Source organism: Aquarana catesbeiana, linkage group LG09 (genome assembly GCF_042186555.1).
Source record: "Aquarana catesbeiana isolate 2022-GZ linkage group LG09, ASM4218655v1, whole genome shotgun sequence".
NCBI classification, from domain to species: Eukaryota; Metazoa; Chordata; class Amphibia; order Anura; family Ranidae; genus Aquarana; species Aquarana catesbeiana.
In genome coordinates this window covers 258,589,474-258,603,660 of record NC_133332.1, presented here as the reverse complement: position 1 = coordinate 258,603,660, position 14,187 = coordinate 258,589,474, and the positions used below count along the sequence as shown (strand labels likewise).

Sequence of the window (14,187 nt, the reverse complement as noted above, 5' to 3'; positions counted from 1 at the left end):
ACCTCTGTGATTGGGGGGGGGGGGGCTCTGATATTAAAGGGGATTCTAATGTGATCAGGGGGAGGGGGTGCTCTGATGTGATGGAGGGGGCTCTGATGTGATAGGCATCATCTGAAGTAAAGGGGGGGCACTGATGTGTTGGAAGGGGCTCTGATGTTAAAGGGGATTCTAATGTGATTGGGGGGGTTCTGATGTGATGGGCATTCTCTAAAGTGAAGGGGGGGGGGGCACTGATGTGATGGGGGACCTCTGATGTAAAGGGATAACTCTGATGTGATGGGGGGAATCTGATATGATGGGGAGACCTCTAATATTATGGAGGGCCTCTGATGTGAAGGGGGGATTCTGATGGGATGGGGGACCTCTGACATCTTTGACCTCTGTAATGGGGGGCTTCTGATGTTAAAGGGGATTCTAATGTGATCAGGGGGAGGGGGTGCTCTGATGTGATGGAGGGGGCTCTGATGTGATGGGCATCCTCTGAAGTAAGGGGGGGGGGGCACTGATGTGATGTGAGGACCTCTAAAGGGGGATTCTGATGTGAATGAAAGGGGGCCCTGATGTGATGAGGACCTCTTGAAGGGGGATTTTAATGTGAAGCTATTTCATCAAGGCAGTTGTCTACTTCGTTCCAGGCTTTAGCTTTCCCATTGATGAGATAACATTGGCATTTTTTACATTTTTGACTGGGGCACCTCCAGATTTTGCATACTTTTGAAGGGTGCCATGAGTAAAAACAGGTTAAGAAAAACTGCTCTAACCCATCCTTGATATTTGTTCTTATCAATTTCAGGTGTGTACTTTGATCCTCAAATTGGGCTTTAATAAATGTTGGTGGTCCTGGTTAACTTTGATTGCCTTTGATGCTTAAAACATTTCTATTTTTTATTTTAATGCATACCGCTTGCTTATAGGCCTATGTTGTATCGTTTATGCTATACCGCATTGTTCTGTGTTTGCTGTACCATCTGCTGTGGGCAGAGTGGTTGGCACCATGTATGTCTGTGAACATTCCCAAGTAAATGACAACCATGAACTTTTCCTTACTGGTTTTGTCATGTTCTCTGCTCCTTTAGATTTCTGTGGCTGAGGACTGCTGTCTTTGCTGCCTCCGCCAACTTCTCCTGCGTCCACTCCGCTGTCCTCGCTCAGAGTCTGCCCGCTGTCAGAGAGCTGGGAGAGAGAGGCCGGGGGGGAGACGGGCAAGACGGCTGCAGAGACCAAGAACATGTCGTGAAGGGCATTTTTACAGTACAGAAGAACAACACAGGTATGACATACTAGGTTTTCTGACATAAAATTTCACAACGATCCTTCATCAATAATGAAATACAATGTTTCCTTAAAGGAGAACTCCACTTTTGTAAAAAAATGAATATAGCATATAAAATTCACACACAAGTCATTTTTTAACTTATTAAATGTTATCTTTCCATTTCAATTTGCAGCCACTGTAATTTTCTAAAAATGTTCAAAAAATCCAGTACACTATGGCAACCTGGATGCATTCTGTACATTCTTGATGTACAGAACACCCCTAGAAATGTCATTTCCTACATGTGTGATTGGCCTGATGATTTTCTAAAGTGTCTGCACTAAGATGCAAGTAAAATTTTAGGCATTCCCTGCAATAGGAATTTAATTTTTGCTAAGATACTCCCTAAGGGCTTTCACAGGGGTTGCAGTCCTTACCACTGGTAGATGCATTTTTTCAGTGAGGGGTACATTGGCGGCTACAAGGCATTCAGGAGGCAATCCCGCCGCCTCCTGAATGCATGTTTTCTCATTTTATTTTTAAAAATTTTCCAGGGGGGGGCTTTGTATTGAAATGCCACAACTTTAAGCCAAGCGGTTGCCACCTGTCAGACTCTGTAAGCTGAGTTCAATTTGCCGTGGCATGTGTACTACGCCATCCTGACTGCCTTGTTGGGATTTAGGTGGTTAGTCAGGCTGCCTGTGTGAAATGGCCCTAAGACCTCGTTCACATTGAGTACGGCTTTGAAATCATGTGACTTCACTTGAAATCACACGATTTCAAAGCGGCATTTCAGTGTGACTTCAGGTGGGACTTGGCTGACATCTGTGCGACTTAATGCACAGATGTCTATGCAAGTTGCACCTGAAATCGCCAAAAGTAGTGCAGGAACTACTTTTTGAAGCGTTGCAACACCGCAAAGTCGGCATTGCACTGATTTAAAAAGTTCCATTGTCAACAATAGGGTGCGACATGTCATGCGGTTTGGACCTGTCAAATCACATGACAAGTTGCACCGGTGTGAATGGGGGGCTAAGGGATAAAGTGGTTGTAAAGTCACATTTATTATATTCTTTTAGCCTCTCTGTTTTAGGAACATATTAAATACAGTGTGTTTTTTTTTTTTTGTTTTTGTTTTAAATTATAAAACTAAATACCGTCTTTGCCCAGCTCTGCTGTGTGGTCACATGACCTCCCTCTGTTCACCTTCTCCATCTAAGGAGCGCAGTGGGAGGGGCTGAGATTCCCCTCTGACGTATGCAACCTAGCAGAGGGAGCGCATATGACCACACAGCAGCCCTGAGTAAAGAAGGTATTTTGCCTTATAATTTAAAAAAATTACAGGCACACTATACTTAATATGTTCCTCAGAGAGGATAAAAGTATACAGTATAATAGATGTTACTTTACACTTTACCAAAAGGGAGGGACAGCTGCAGCAGAATACTCAACCAAGGCAGGAGGAGAGCGGTGGGGCGGGGAGGAGATCAGCTTCACAGTTCACACACACTATGGAAATGACAGTGAGGGAGGGGTAGATGCAGAGACACTGAAAACATAGCAGGATGACGGAGGCACATAATCTGACCACGCTATCAGGGATCAGCAGCCATGATGAGTGTGGTCAGTACATACAGAGGAAGACAAGCATAGGCAGGATCAACCAGGTATTGTACAACATAGAAAGGGACAATTGACATGGCAAAAGCACAATGCTATGTCTCGTGCCTTAAAGGGACAGGAGCATTTTTTTTTTTTTTTTTTTTTAAGGGTTACAACTCCTTTACTTCCAACTACTAATACCTACTACTTCCAAGGGATGCAGGTAATTATAATTTAGGCTGATCGTCCCATTTGGGAGTCAGCCTGAAAAGGACATGGTGAAATAAACAGCAATTCTTCAGAACATAAAATAATAAGAATCAGCAACGTTGTTTGTTAAAATCCTTTCAATGTAAATGTACATGCTCACCCAGGGGAACTTAAAGAGAAACTGCAGTCTGCTCACATAATTTGTAATAAAAACATCTTTGCCATTCTGAAGATTCCCTCCAACCACTTTGCATATTATTTTATATATACTGTGATTCTGTACTTGCCAAATATGCTGCAGAAATCTCCGTCCACTAAGTCTGGCTGCAGCCATTTTAACTGTGGGCAGCTGAAGCTGCTGCCTGTTCACTTCCTGGATTCACACAGAGGCCCACCTCCAGCCCTGCAGCTTTCATTGGCCCTCTTATGACTCTTCCCCCCTCCCTTCAAGGCAAACTCTCACGAGAGTGAAAGAGAGAGCTGTGCATGATGTCATAAGCCTAGGCTAATGACCAGACAAGAAACAGGAATTGGGTTGTATAAGGTATTTACTGGCAGAAAAAAAAAAGTTTGACTATCCAAAGTTAAAACATCAAGGGCAGAAGATTTCATAGATTGAAAGGTGAAAAATTAACTGAAGGTCCGCCTGAAGGACCCTCCCCCCTTTTTTTTTCCATTTTGCATTTCAGTATGTTCTTTCCTTTTATCTGTAATTCATATTCACCCACCCAGTGAATCCTGCATTGTCCTGCTGCGATCTGCCAATTGCACACCAGGTCCCACGCCGACATCTCTTTCTATGATGTCATCGGGAGCTGGCTGTCTCTTCTAGGTTCCTGCAGCCGCCCCAGATGACATGCTGCCAGGTCTGCCCTCTTCCTGCTGCTCTCTCTATAAGCTGAAGCCTCCTGAGATATCTGAAGGGGATAATCCAGGAGGCTGCTGTACTCTGGTACATGTCATTCTTGCTTGGGTAAGAATGCAGGGGAAGGGGGCTGGCTGGACCAAAAAAAAAAAAGGAAGAAAGGTTACAAAAATGAATTGGTTATTATGATTATAGAGGGCTGAGGATTCAGATGATACAAATGCATTAAGGGGGTGAAGGTCTGTTTTAATGTGAGGTGGTGGTGGTGGTGGTAGGAGACATGGGCTGCTGGAGAGATGAGTATGACAGCCCTTCTATTGCAGGAAACTGGACCCTTCATTTTTTTCTTTTTTTTTTAACTAAGAAACTGACGGGTTTGCTTGTAGGCACGTAGCGGATAGCTGCCAAAATGACTTCCAATGACAGTAGGAGAGAGTGAAGGATATGGGCAATGGTATAAATACTTCAGCCTGGTATGTCTAGACTGCATGTTATGTCTTATGTTATGTCTTCTCACTGCAAGGCAGGTACATCATAATAAAAATTGTTTACTGACTTCTACCACTCATTGGCATGATTTTCAACTGGCAGCTGCGTTTTAGAACTCTGCAATCTCTTTAGTAGTGTAAATCTCAACATTTCCGGCATACAGTCTGATGGGGACCACATGAAACCTGAACATGCAAAATATCAAAATGATTTAAAATACTGCTTTCATAGCTAAAGACATGCTGGTAGGTTAATTGGATTCTGTCTAAATTGGCCCTAGTATGTATGAATGTGAGTTAGGGACCTTAGGTGTTGTAAGCTCCTTGAGGGTAGGGACTGATGTGAATGTACAATGTATATGTAAAGTGCTGCATAAATTGACGGCGCTATATAAGTACCTGAAATAAATAAATAAAATAGCAGAATGGAGGTCTGAGCTATATACTGTATATTCTGACTTCTGCCACAGCTATGCAATTATCCAGTATAGCCAAAAGAGGGCGCTCTTCACTAATAATGCATTTTAAAAGCAGCACTTTATCGTGGCTGTGTGACTACATTGAGGCTTATAATTATTTGTAATGAATACTAAACTTAGAAAATCCTTACTCTGGTATTAACTTGTCTGATAATAAGTATCTGCCACAACTTTTGCAAAATACCATTGTGACCTTTATTGTATAATATGAAACAGTTTGTGGCTTCAGCAGCCAATCAACCCCCCCCCCCCCCCAAAAAAAAAAAAAAAAAATATATATATATATATATATATATATATATATATATATATATATATATATATATATATATATATAGCGCTGGTAGATTTTTTTTTAATCTACCGCTGATAGGTTAATCTTGTGGGTTACTTGTTAGAGGAAGTTAGATTTGCCTCTGTTCCAGCTTGGCTGAGTTGTGTGTAGTTTCACACTGCGCCGCTTTTGTCGTTGTCACCATCGGCTGGTGTTGGAAAAGCAACGTGTTGAAGCGGATGAGTGCTCTTCTGTCCCGGAGACAACTCGGTGGAGGTGGTCCTCCGAGTTGCATTCTGGGAGAGGGTATTTATGGGACAGACGCCATGTTTAGGGGTTCGTTTTCAGCCACCTGCTGGCCCTCCTGGCCGACAGGTATGTGTTAAGAGTACCACCTCGTGGCCCTCCGTTCTGGAGGCCCACGTCACTGTGGCGCGTGGGTGGGCCCAGAAGCCTGTCTGGGGCCTACCACAGCAGCAGAGGAATGGTCCTGAGCTGTCTATCCTGAGAGAAGAAGCTGGACAACCGAGGAGATCCCAGGGGAGGACCCGTCATGGAAGGATCATGCAGAGTGCTGGTCTGGAGAGGGGCCTGGTGACTCGGTTGGAGGACGTATCCTGAAGTAGTCTTACTGCATAGTACTGCCGGGTTGGCTTTAAAGTTCAAGTATGTGTCTGACGTTCATTGCAAACCAATACATCCTGTGGCAGAGGATCGTACGGGTTTTATTCCAAACAAGTCTGTGGCAGAGACTTTTGTTCGTGCTGCGTACTGGCTGCTAGGCAAGTGAGAGAGGCCTATCCAGGCGGGCAAAGATTGGGTCCCACAAGGGGGAGCGCATTCAACCATTCAACCGTATGTGTTCAATTCCAGAGAATGTTCTAAAGAATACTAAGGAAAGGTATTTGAGCTTCCCTGCAACTTTCCTTCTGCCCCTTTCCTGCTACTTCCTTTATTATTTGTTCATTAAAGCATTGAAAAATCTACTCAAGCATGTCTACATCGTCCAGAAGTAAACTCAACGGGACCCTAGACCCGGTGGCGGTGAAACAGAGGTATCAAGAGTGAAGGTAACAGCCCGCTTTAAACCAGCAGCTCCACCGAGAGTTAATGCTACATGCATATATTTGCAAGTTTGTGCAAACATAATAAATAAACAATATCTCACAGACGTAAGTACACTTCTCACTTTTTGTAAATCTTTTCTTCTATCTTTTCATGTGACAACACTGAAGAAATGACACTTTGCTACAATGTAAAGTAGTGAGTGTACAGCTTGTATAACAGTGTAAATTTGTTGTCCTCTCAAAATAACTCACACAGCCATTAATGTCTAAACCGCTGGCAACAAAAGTGAGTACACCCCTAAGTGAAAATGTCCAAATTATGCCCAATTAGCCATTTTCCCTCCCCAGTGTCATGTGACTAGTTAGTGTTAGAAGGTCTCAGGTGTGAATGGGCAGCAGGTGTGTGGTAAATGTAGTGTTATCGATCTCATACTGGTCACTGGAAGTTTGATGTGGCACCCCATGGCAAAGAACTCTCTGAGGATCTGAAAAAAAAGAATTGTTGCTCTACATAAAGATGGCCTAGGCCAGTGATGGCGAACCCTGGCACCCCAGATGTTTTGGAACTACATTTCCCATGATGCTCATCTACACTGCAGAGTGCATGAGGATCATGGGAGATGTAGTTTCAAAACATCTGGGGTGCCAACATTCGCCATCACTGGCCTAGGCTATAAGAAGATCGCCAAGACCCTGAAACTGAGCTGCAGCACGGTGACCAAGACCATACAGCGGTTAGACAGGACAGGTTCCACTCAGAACAGGCCTCGCCATGGTCGACCATAGTAGTTGAGGTCATGTGCTCAGCGTCATATCCAGAGGTTGACTTTGGGAAATAGATGTATGAGTGCTGCCAGCATTGCTGCAGAGGTTGTAGGGGTGGGGGGTCTGCCTGTCAGTGCTCAGACCATACGCCGCACACTGCATCAAATTGGTCTGCATGGCTGTTGTCCCAGAAGAAAGCCTCTTCTAAAGATGATGCACAAGAAAGTCCACAAACAGTTTGGAGAGTGCTGTCATATGGGGGCAGGAGAGTGTGTCATTCAGATTGCAACTGTTACTAACTTTAGGCCTGTTCACACTTGTTCCCATCATTGCCACCTCTCTGAAAAGCAGTCTGCCATGGAATCGAATTCAGAGGCATTTGAGAAGCAATTGATAGGTAATATGTTGTCTCCTCATTGCCTGTTTTAATTCTTGAAAGCCTACAGCATCACAACTGCGTGCATTACACATAGTCACAGGGCGGTTGCAGTGTGACTGCGTGGGTTTGTTAAGCAGCAGCACTGTAATGCTGTTGCACTGCAACCACAGCAGTGTATACTAACATGACCTGTGGCCATATTACCTTGCAGCTGGGGTGGTAAGAGGGCAGTAAAACTGCAGCTCAAGCCCCTATTTTTACCACCCTTGTAATCGAGGCCTTAGTGTGGTTACGACAGATTTACTTGAAAGTGGCCCTAGTCCGTAATGTGTGTTGGCTCAATGCCCTAACCCGACAGCCGTTAACGGGCTGCCCTAACCCGACAGCCGTTAACGGGCTGCCCTAACCCGACAGCCGTTAACGGGCTGCCCTAACCCGACAGCCGTTAACGGGCTGCCCTAACCCAACAGCCGTTAACGGGCTGCCCTAACGCGACAGCCGTTAACGGGCTGCCCTAACCCGACAGCCGTTAACGGGCTGCCCTAACCCGACACCCGTTAACGGGCTGCCCTAACCCGACACCCGTTAACGGGCTGCCCTAACCCGACACCCGTTAACGGGCTGCCCTAACCCGACACCCGTTAACGGGCTGCCCTAACCCGACACCCGTTAACGGGCTGCCCTAACCCGACACCCGTTAACGGGCTGCCTTAACCCAACACACGTCAATGGGCCAACTCCAGGGGAAAACTACAGTGAGGGAAACAAGTATTTGAGCCCGTGTTGATTTTGTACATTTGCCCACTGACAAGGAAATGATACGTTTATGATTTTAATGGTAGGTTTATTTTAACAGTGAGAGAAAGAATAACAACAAAAATATCCAGAAAAATGCATTTAAAAAAAGTTATAATTTGATTTAAATTTTAATGAGTAAAATAAGTATAGGATCCCCTATCAATCAGCAAGATTTCTGGCTCCCAGGGGTCTTCAATATAGGTAACAAGTTGAGATTAGGAGCCAGTGGCGGCTGGTGCTCAAAATTTTTGGGGGGGCGCAAACAAACTGAAAAATTCGGAAAAAAAAAAAGCCATCAATTGCAGCCTCACTGTGCCCATCAAAACGCAGCCACTGTGCACATCAAAACGCAGCCACTGTGCACATCAAATGCAGTTCTCTAAATGGCTGACTTCAGACTGCGCATGCACAGTTCAGAATAAGAGACTTTTTTTTTTTCCCCAAAGTGTTTTACTGACAGCCATTTGTGAGTTGTGGTTGGCCAGGCTCGCAAGGGAGCCAGAAGTACTTGCTGCTTGCTTCCCCGCAGAAATCGCAGGTAGTGCGGGTAGCAGGGCCAGAATTGGTGGTGACAGGCCAGGCTACTGCTGAGCAAGACGGGTACTCTTAGGCTCAGTTCACACTGCAGCGATGCGGGAACCCTGCGAATCCAGTATGGGCTCCTGCATCACATACAACTCGCAGGCAGTTTACACTGCCCTTTGCGAACTGCTGGGGGTGTCAATACAATGTTAATGACACCTCCAGTAAAGTTTGCATATCACAGTGCGAACTGTGAATTTGGACAGGAATCGGATCACATGGGTGTGAACACCCATGTGATCCGATTCTGGTGCGGATCAAAAAATGGGTCCTGTGTGAGTTTGATCCGAATGCGATTTCAGCCATACTATCTGTATGGCTGAATTTGCATCACACAGACATCACATGAGATTTGCACAGCAGTGCGGTGCGAATCACATGTGATGTCTGACATCGCAGCAATGTGAACCGACCCTAAATGTGCCCCCTCTTCTACTGTGGTGTTTGAGGGAGGTCAGGGAGATTCACAGCAACCAGGCATGCAGAGAAAGCAGGGACGGGAAGTGTGCAGTCTGTAAGGCTGAAAAGGAGCCATTGCAGTGACCTCTGTTATCAAGCCTAAGTAGAGGAGGGGGAGAGCATGGGGGAGGATCAGAGAGGCACTGTGCAGTGGTTAACATTACAGATAGTAGCTGGCTGGAGGGGACTTCATTATCAAGCACAGGGAGAGGAGAGGAGTGCGTGGGAAGGATCAGAGGCATCTGTTTTGCGGCTGCAGGGCTAGTGTTTTGTCAGGGACAGGCTGGATCAGTGTGATAGCAAGTGTACTCACTGATGGCTCTTCTGTTATCTTGTTATCCCAAAGTTAGTGCGGGAGGGAGAGCCAGTGTGCAGATCAGACCAGAAGAGTTCTCTATGTTTGCTCCGGATCTTTTGTAACACAGGCAGGGGCTGGCTCAAAGCTCTCAGAGAAAACCCCATGCCAAAATACATCTCACAGCAAGAACACCACAAAACCTCCAGCTGGTTTAAAAAATGTTAATACAGATCCCCCAAACACAGCGGCACTTACCATGCTGACTGTGTTGTCCTCTCCTCTCCTCGTCCTCTCCTCTCTGGCGGTGTCTCCTTCCAGAAGCGATGGAGAGATCCGCTCTTCATACTTCCTGTTATCTCTTTCCCATTGCATCCGGGACAGAGACAACAGGAAGTGACATCAAACCTCAGATGTCAATCAAACCGCCTGGCCATAGTAATAGTGCCGGGCGGAAGCTACTCAGCGCTTCAGAAAGCGCCCCAAGGCGGGATAAACGGCCGCCAATGAAGTGCCGCGTCTGCAATCTCGTGATTGAATTGACGTGGTGCTTGCCATAGTGCACTGTGTCCGGCGCTCGAACACAGTGCACTATGTTAAAGGACTTTTTTTTTTCTTAAAGGGGCAGTTTAAAAATTTTTTTTTTTTTTGTGACTACACAGAAGGGGGGGCGGCGCCCGGGCGACCCCTATGGACAGGCCACCACTGTTAGGAGCACTCTCTTAAAGGAAGTGTTCCTAATGTCAGCTTGTTAGCTGTATAAAAGATACCTGTCCACAGAAGCAATCAATCAGATTCCAATCTCTCGAACCATGACCAAAGAGCTGTCCAAGGATGTCCGGTACAAGATTGTAGACCTACACAAGGCTGGAATGGGCTACAAGACCATTGCCAGGCAGCTTGGTGAGAGGGTGACAACAATTGGTGCGATTATTCGCAAATGGCAGAAACCCAAAATAACAAAATAACTGTCAATCTCCCTCTGTCTGGAGCTCCATGCAAGATCTCACCTCATGGACTTTCAATGACCATGAGAACGGTGAGGAATCAGCCCAGAACTACACCGGAGAATCTTGTCAATGATCTCAAGGCAGCTGGGACCTTAGCCACCAAGAAAACAATTGGTAACATACTACGCCGTGAAGGACTGAAATCCTACAGGGCCTGCAAGGTCCCCCTGCTCAAGAAAGCACATGTACAGGCCAGTCTGAAGTTTGTTAATGAACATCTGAATGATTCAGAGGAGAAACTGGGTGAAAGTGTTGTGGTCAGATGAAACCAACATCGAGATCTTTGACATCAACTCAACTCGCCGTGTTTGGAGGAGGAGGAATGCTGCCTATGACCACAAGAACACTATCTCCACTGTCAAATTTGAAGGTGGAACATTATGCTTTTTGGGGTGTTTTTTCTGATAAGAGGACAGGACAACTTCACCGCATCAAATGGACGATGGACAGGGCCATGTACTGTCAAATCTTGGGTGATAACCTCCTTACCTCAGCCAGGGCATTGAAAATGGGTCAAATATGGGTATTCCAGCATGACGATGACCCAAAACACATGGCCAAGGCAACAAAGGCACATTAAGGTCCTGGAGTGGCCTAGCCAGTCTCCAGACCTTAATCCCATAGAATATATGTGGAGGGAGCTAAAGGTTTGAGTTACCAAACGTCAGCCTTGAAACCTTAATGAGTTGGAGAGGATCTGCAAAGAGGAGTGGAACAAAATCCCTCCTAAGATGTGTGCAAACCTGATGACAAACTACAAGAAATGTCTGACCTCTGTGATTGCCAACAAGGGTTTTGCCACCAAGTACGAAGTCATGTTTTGCAAAGGGGTCAAATACTTATTTCACTCATTAACTGCTTGCCGACCAGCTCACGCCGATATACGGCGGCAGAAGGGCACGTACAGGCATATTAATGTACCTGTACGTTGCCCTTTAAGAAGCGGTCCCAAAATAGCGCCAAAAGTGTCTGATCTGTCCACCATAATGTCGCAGTCATGATAAAAAACGCTGATCGCCGCCACTACTAGTAAAAAAAAAAATTATTAATAAAAATGCCATAAAACTATCCCCTATTTTGTTGACGCTATAACTTTTGCACAAACCAATCAATAAACGCTTATTGTGATTTTTTTTTTTACCAAAAATATGTATAAGAATACGTATCGGACTAAACTGAGGGGGAAAAAAATAATTTATACATTTTTTGGGGATATTTATTATAGCAAAAAGTAAAATATAATGTGTTTCTTTTCAAAATTGTCGCTATTTTTTTTTTATGGCGCAAAAAATAAAAACCACAGAGGTGATCAAATACCACCAAAAGAGAGCTCTATTTGTGGGGAAAAAAGTGCGACAATTTTGTTTGGGAGCCACGTCGCACGACCGCGCAATTGTAAAGCGACGCAGTGCCGAATTGCAAAAAGTGCTCTGGTCTTTTGCCAGCCAAATGGTCCGGGGCTTAAGTGGTCAAAATGCAAATCAATTTATAGCTTTTTTTAAATGCGTCTTTCTGGGTTCTTTTGTTGTTATTCTGTCTCTCACTGTTAAAATAAACCTACCATTAAAATTATAGACTGATCATTTCTTTGTCAGTGGGCAAATGTACAAAATCAGCAGGGGATCAAATTCTTTTTTTCCCTCACTGTATCTAATCTTAAAACTATGAAAAGGAATGAAAGGTAGTACCGCACTATGGACTGAACAAAATTTAGAATAGAAAGCTGCTGCCCCCCACTAAAACCAACTGTCGAAGCAGATGTCAAAAATTGTATTAACAAGTGTTAAGAGTGGGTGTGGCACTGCTAATGAGGTAGAGTAAATGTGTTGCAATTATGTGGCAAACAAAAAACATTAAATATTACCATAAAAAAACCACAGTGCATATATAAACAAATAACTCCTGGCATAAATAAAGTGCAAATAAAGCCAAAAACTGTGCAAATGTGCTAATAAAGTGCAAATACAAATCTATGAAAATGTGCAAATTGCAGGTAAACATATTAATAAAAGTCAACTGGATGAAACGTGATCAGAAAATCAAATAGTCTCTGAAAAGATGTGAAAAAACAGTGCTGCAATATCCAAAACAGGCGAGCAGTGTTGGTGTATCACTCGTGCTCCCCCTTATGTGATTACACTCTCCAGCTAGAAATCCCCACTCAAGGGGTAGTGCGTGTTCACAATGTAAACAGGTCTTTCCGCAGATGCCTCACTCTCTGTGGCGTATTGGTCACACAGGTGTCATATTGGGTATCATAGTGTAATTCCGTAAACCATTTATTGAATAAAGGTAAATATCGCACTTACATCAGGTTTAAGTTGACAAGCAATGAAAAACATTATAAACCAGGAAGTCCGGCGCTCGCTGCACTCCATGGACCCAAACTGGATGTGATGTAATGACGCTCTAGCTCCGCCTTACGCGTTTCATCAGAAGCGACACCATCTTACTACACATCTTATTTTTATAGTGTGTGGTAACCTATCAACGCGGAGACATGTGACCAGCGGCCATCTAGTACTCAACTAATTTCAATGGAGCCAAATTACAGATGGCCATCTTGATACTCCAATACCAGTTGCCTATTTGATAATAAATGTCTCGGGGATCTCAGGTCACTGTAAACTATTAACATGTTTCATAACTGCTTCCTAGTTACCATCGATGTGAATTCACTATATACAAATATAGTACAGAAAGAGGGCTTGAAAAGTGCAAGAATAGGCATTACCACAGATTTGAAACACGAACAGGTAGGATTTTTAATAGAAGGCGTGGAAATGGCAATGAATAGCAATTATTTCTGGTATAAAAGTGACCACTTTGTTCAAACAAAAGGAGTCGCAATGGGAGCCAAGTACGCACTGAGCATGGCCAATTTATTCATGAATAAATGGGAAGAGGAACACATTTATAGTAGCGAGAGATCGAACCTCATTTTTTATAGACGCTACATTGATGATATTGTCATGATATGGAGGGGCACCGAGACATCCTTGGAAAGATTTTTTTTACGGAGATCTATTCCAATCAATATGGGATCTCCTTTTCAGGAAACCATGGACCAGATAGCATTGACTATCTAGCTTTACAAATATTTGAAGGAAGCAGATTGGGTACAAGCACCTTTTTTAAACAGACTGATCGTAATGGGTATATCTCCACTAGAAGTTGCAACCATCCTAAAGGGTTAGGGAATGTCCCAAAAGAACAACTCATGATGATTCGGAGGAATTGTAGCAAGGATAAAGATCTTGAAGAACTATCAGAAGTCTTGATTAAGAGGTTTATAGATAAAAGCTACAAAAGAAGGGAACTGGATGGATTAAAGGAGAAAATTAAGAATATGAATAAGGAATCACTCCTAATGGACAAACAAGGAAAAGAATCCAAAAATATAGAATTTGCATTCGACTGGCTTTAACAGACAATATAAGAAAGTAGAGGGCATGGTGAGAAAATATTGTCCCATTTTGAAATCTGATAGGACATTAAAGAAATTACTTCCACGGAGACCTAATTTTATCTACAGGAGGGAGCCTACCCTAAGGAATAAATTTGTCCACGATGCCCTTGATCCACCAAGAACTATCAGTTTGTTCCCTAACATAAAAGGCTTCTATAGGTGTCAGAAATGCCTACCATGTAGGAAAAGT

At 44.0% G+C, this 14,187-nt stretch overlaps 1 protein-coding gene across 3 annotated transcripts in view; it reads right to left on the bottom strand.

The window, feature by feature from the left end:
- The window catches only part of WHRN (whirlin), a 295,443-nt gene that overhangs the window by 25,200 nt on the left and 256,056 nt on the right, over nt 1–14,187 (bottom strand). For all 3 annotated transcript variants that reach the window (XM_073600268.1, XM_073600267.1, XM_073600269.1), the window contains one exon: nt 1,048–1,211. In XM_073600268.1, the coding sequence (XP_073456369.1) occupies nt 1,048–1,211 (164 nt within the window). The remainder of the gene's footprint in view (nt 1–1,047; nt 1,212–14,187) is intronic.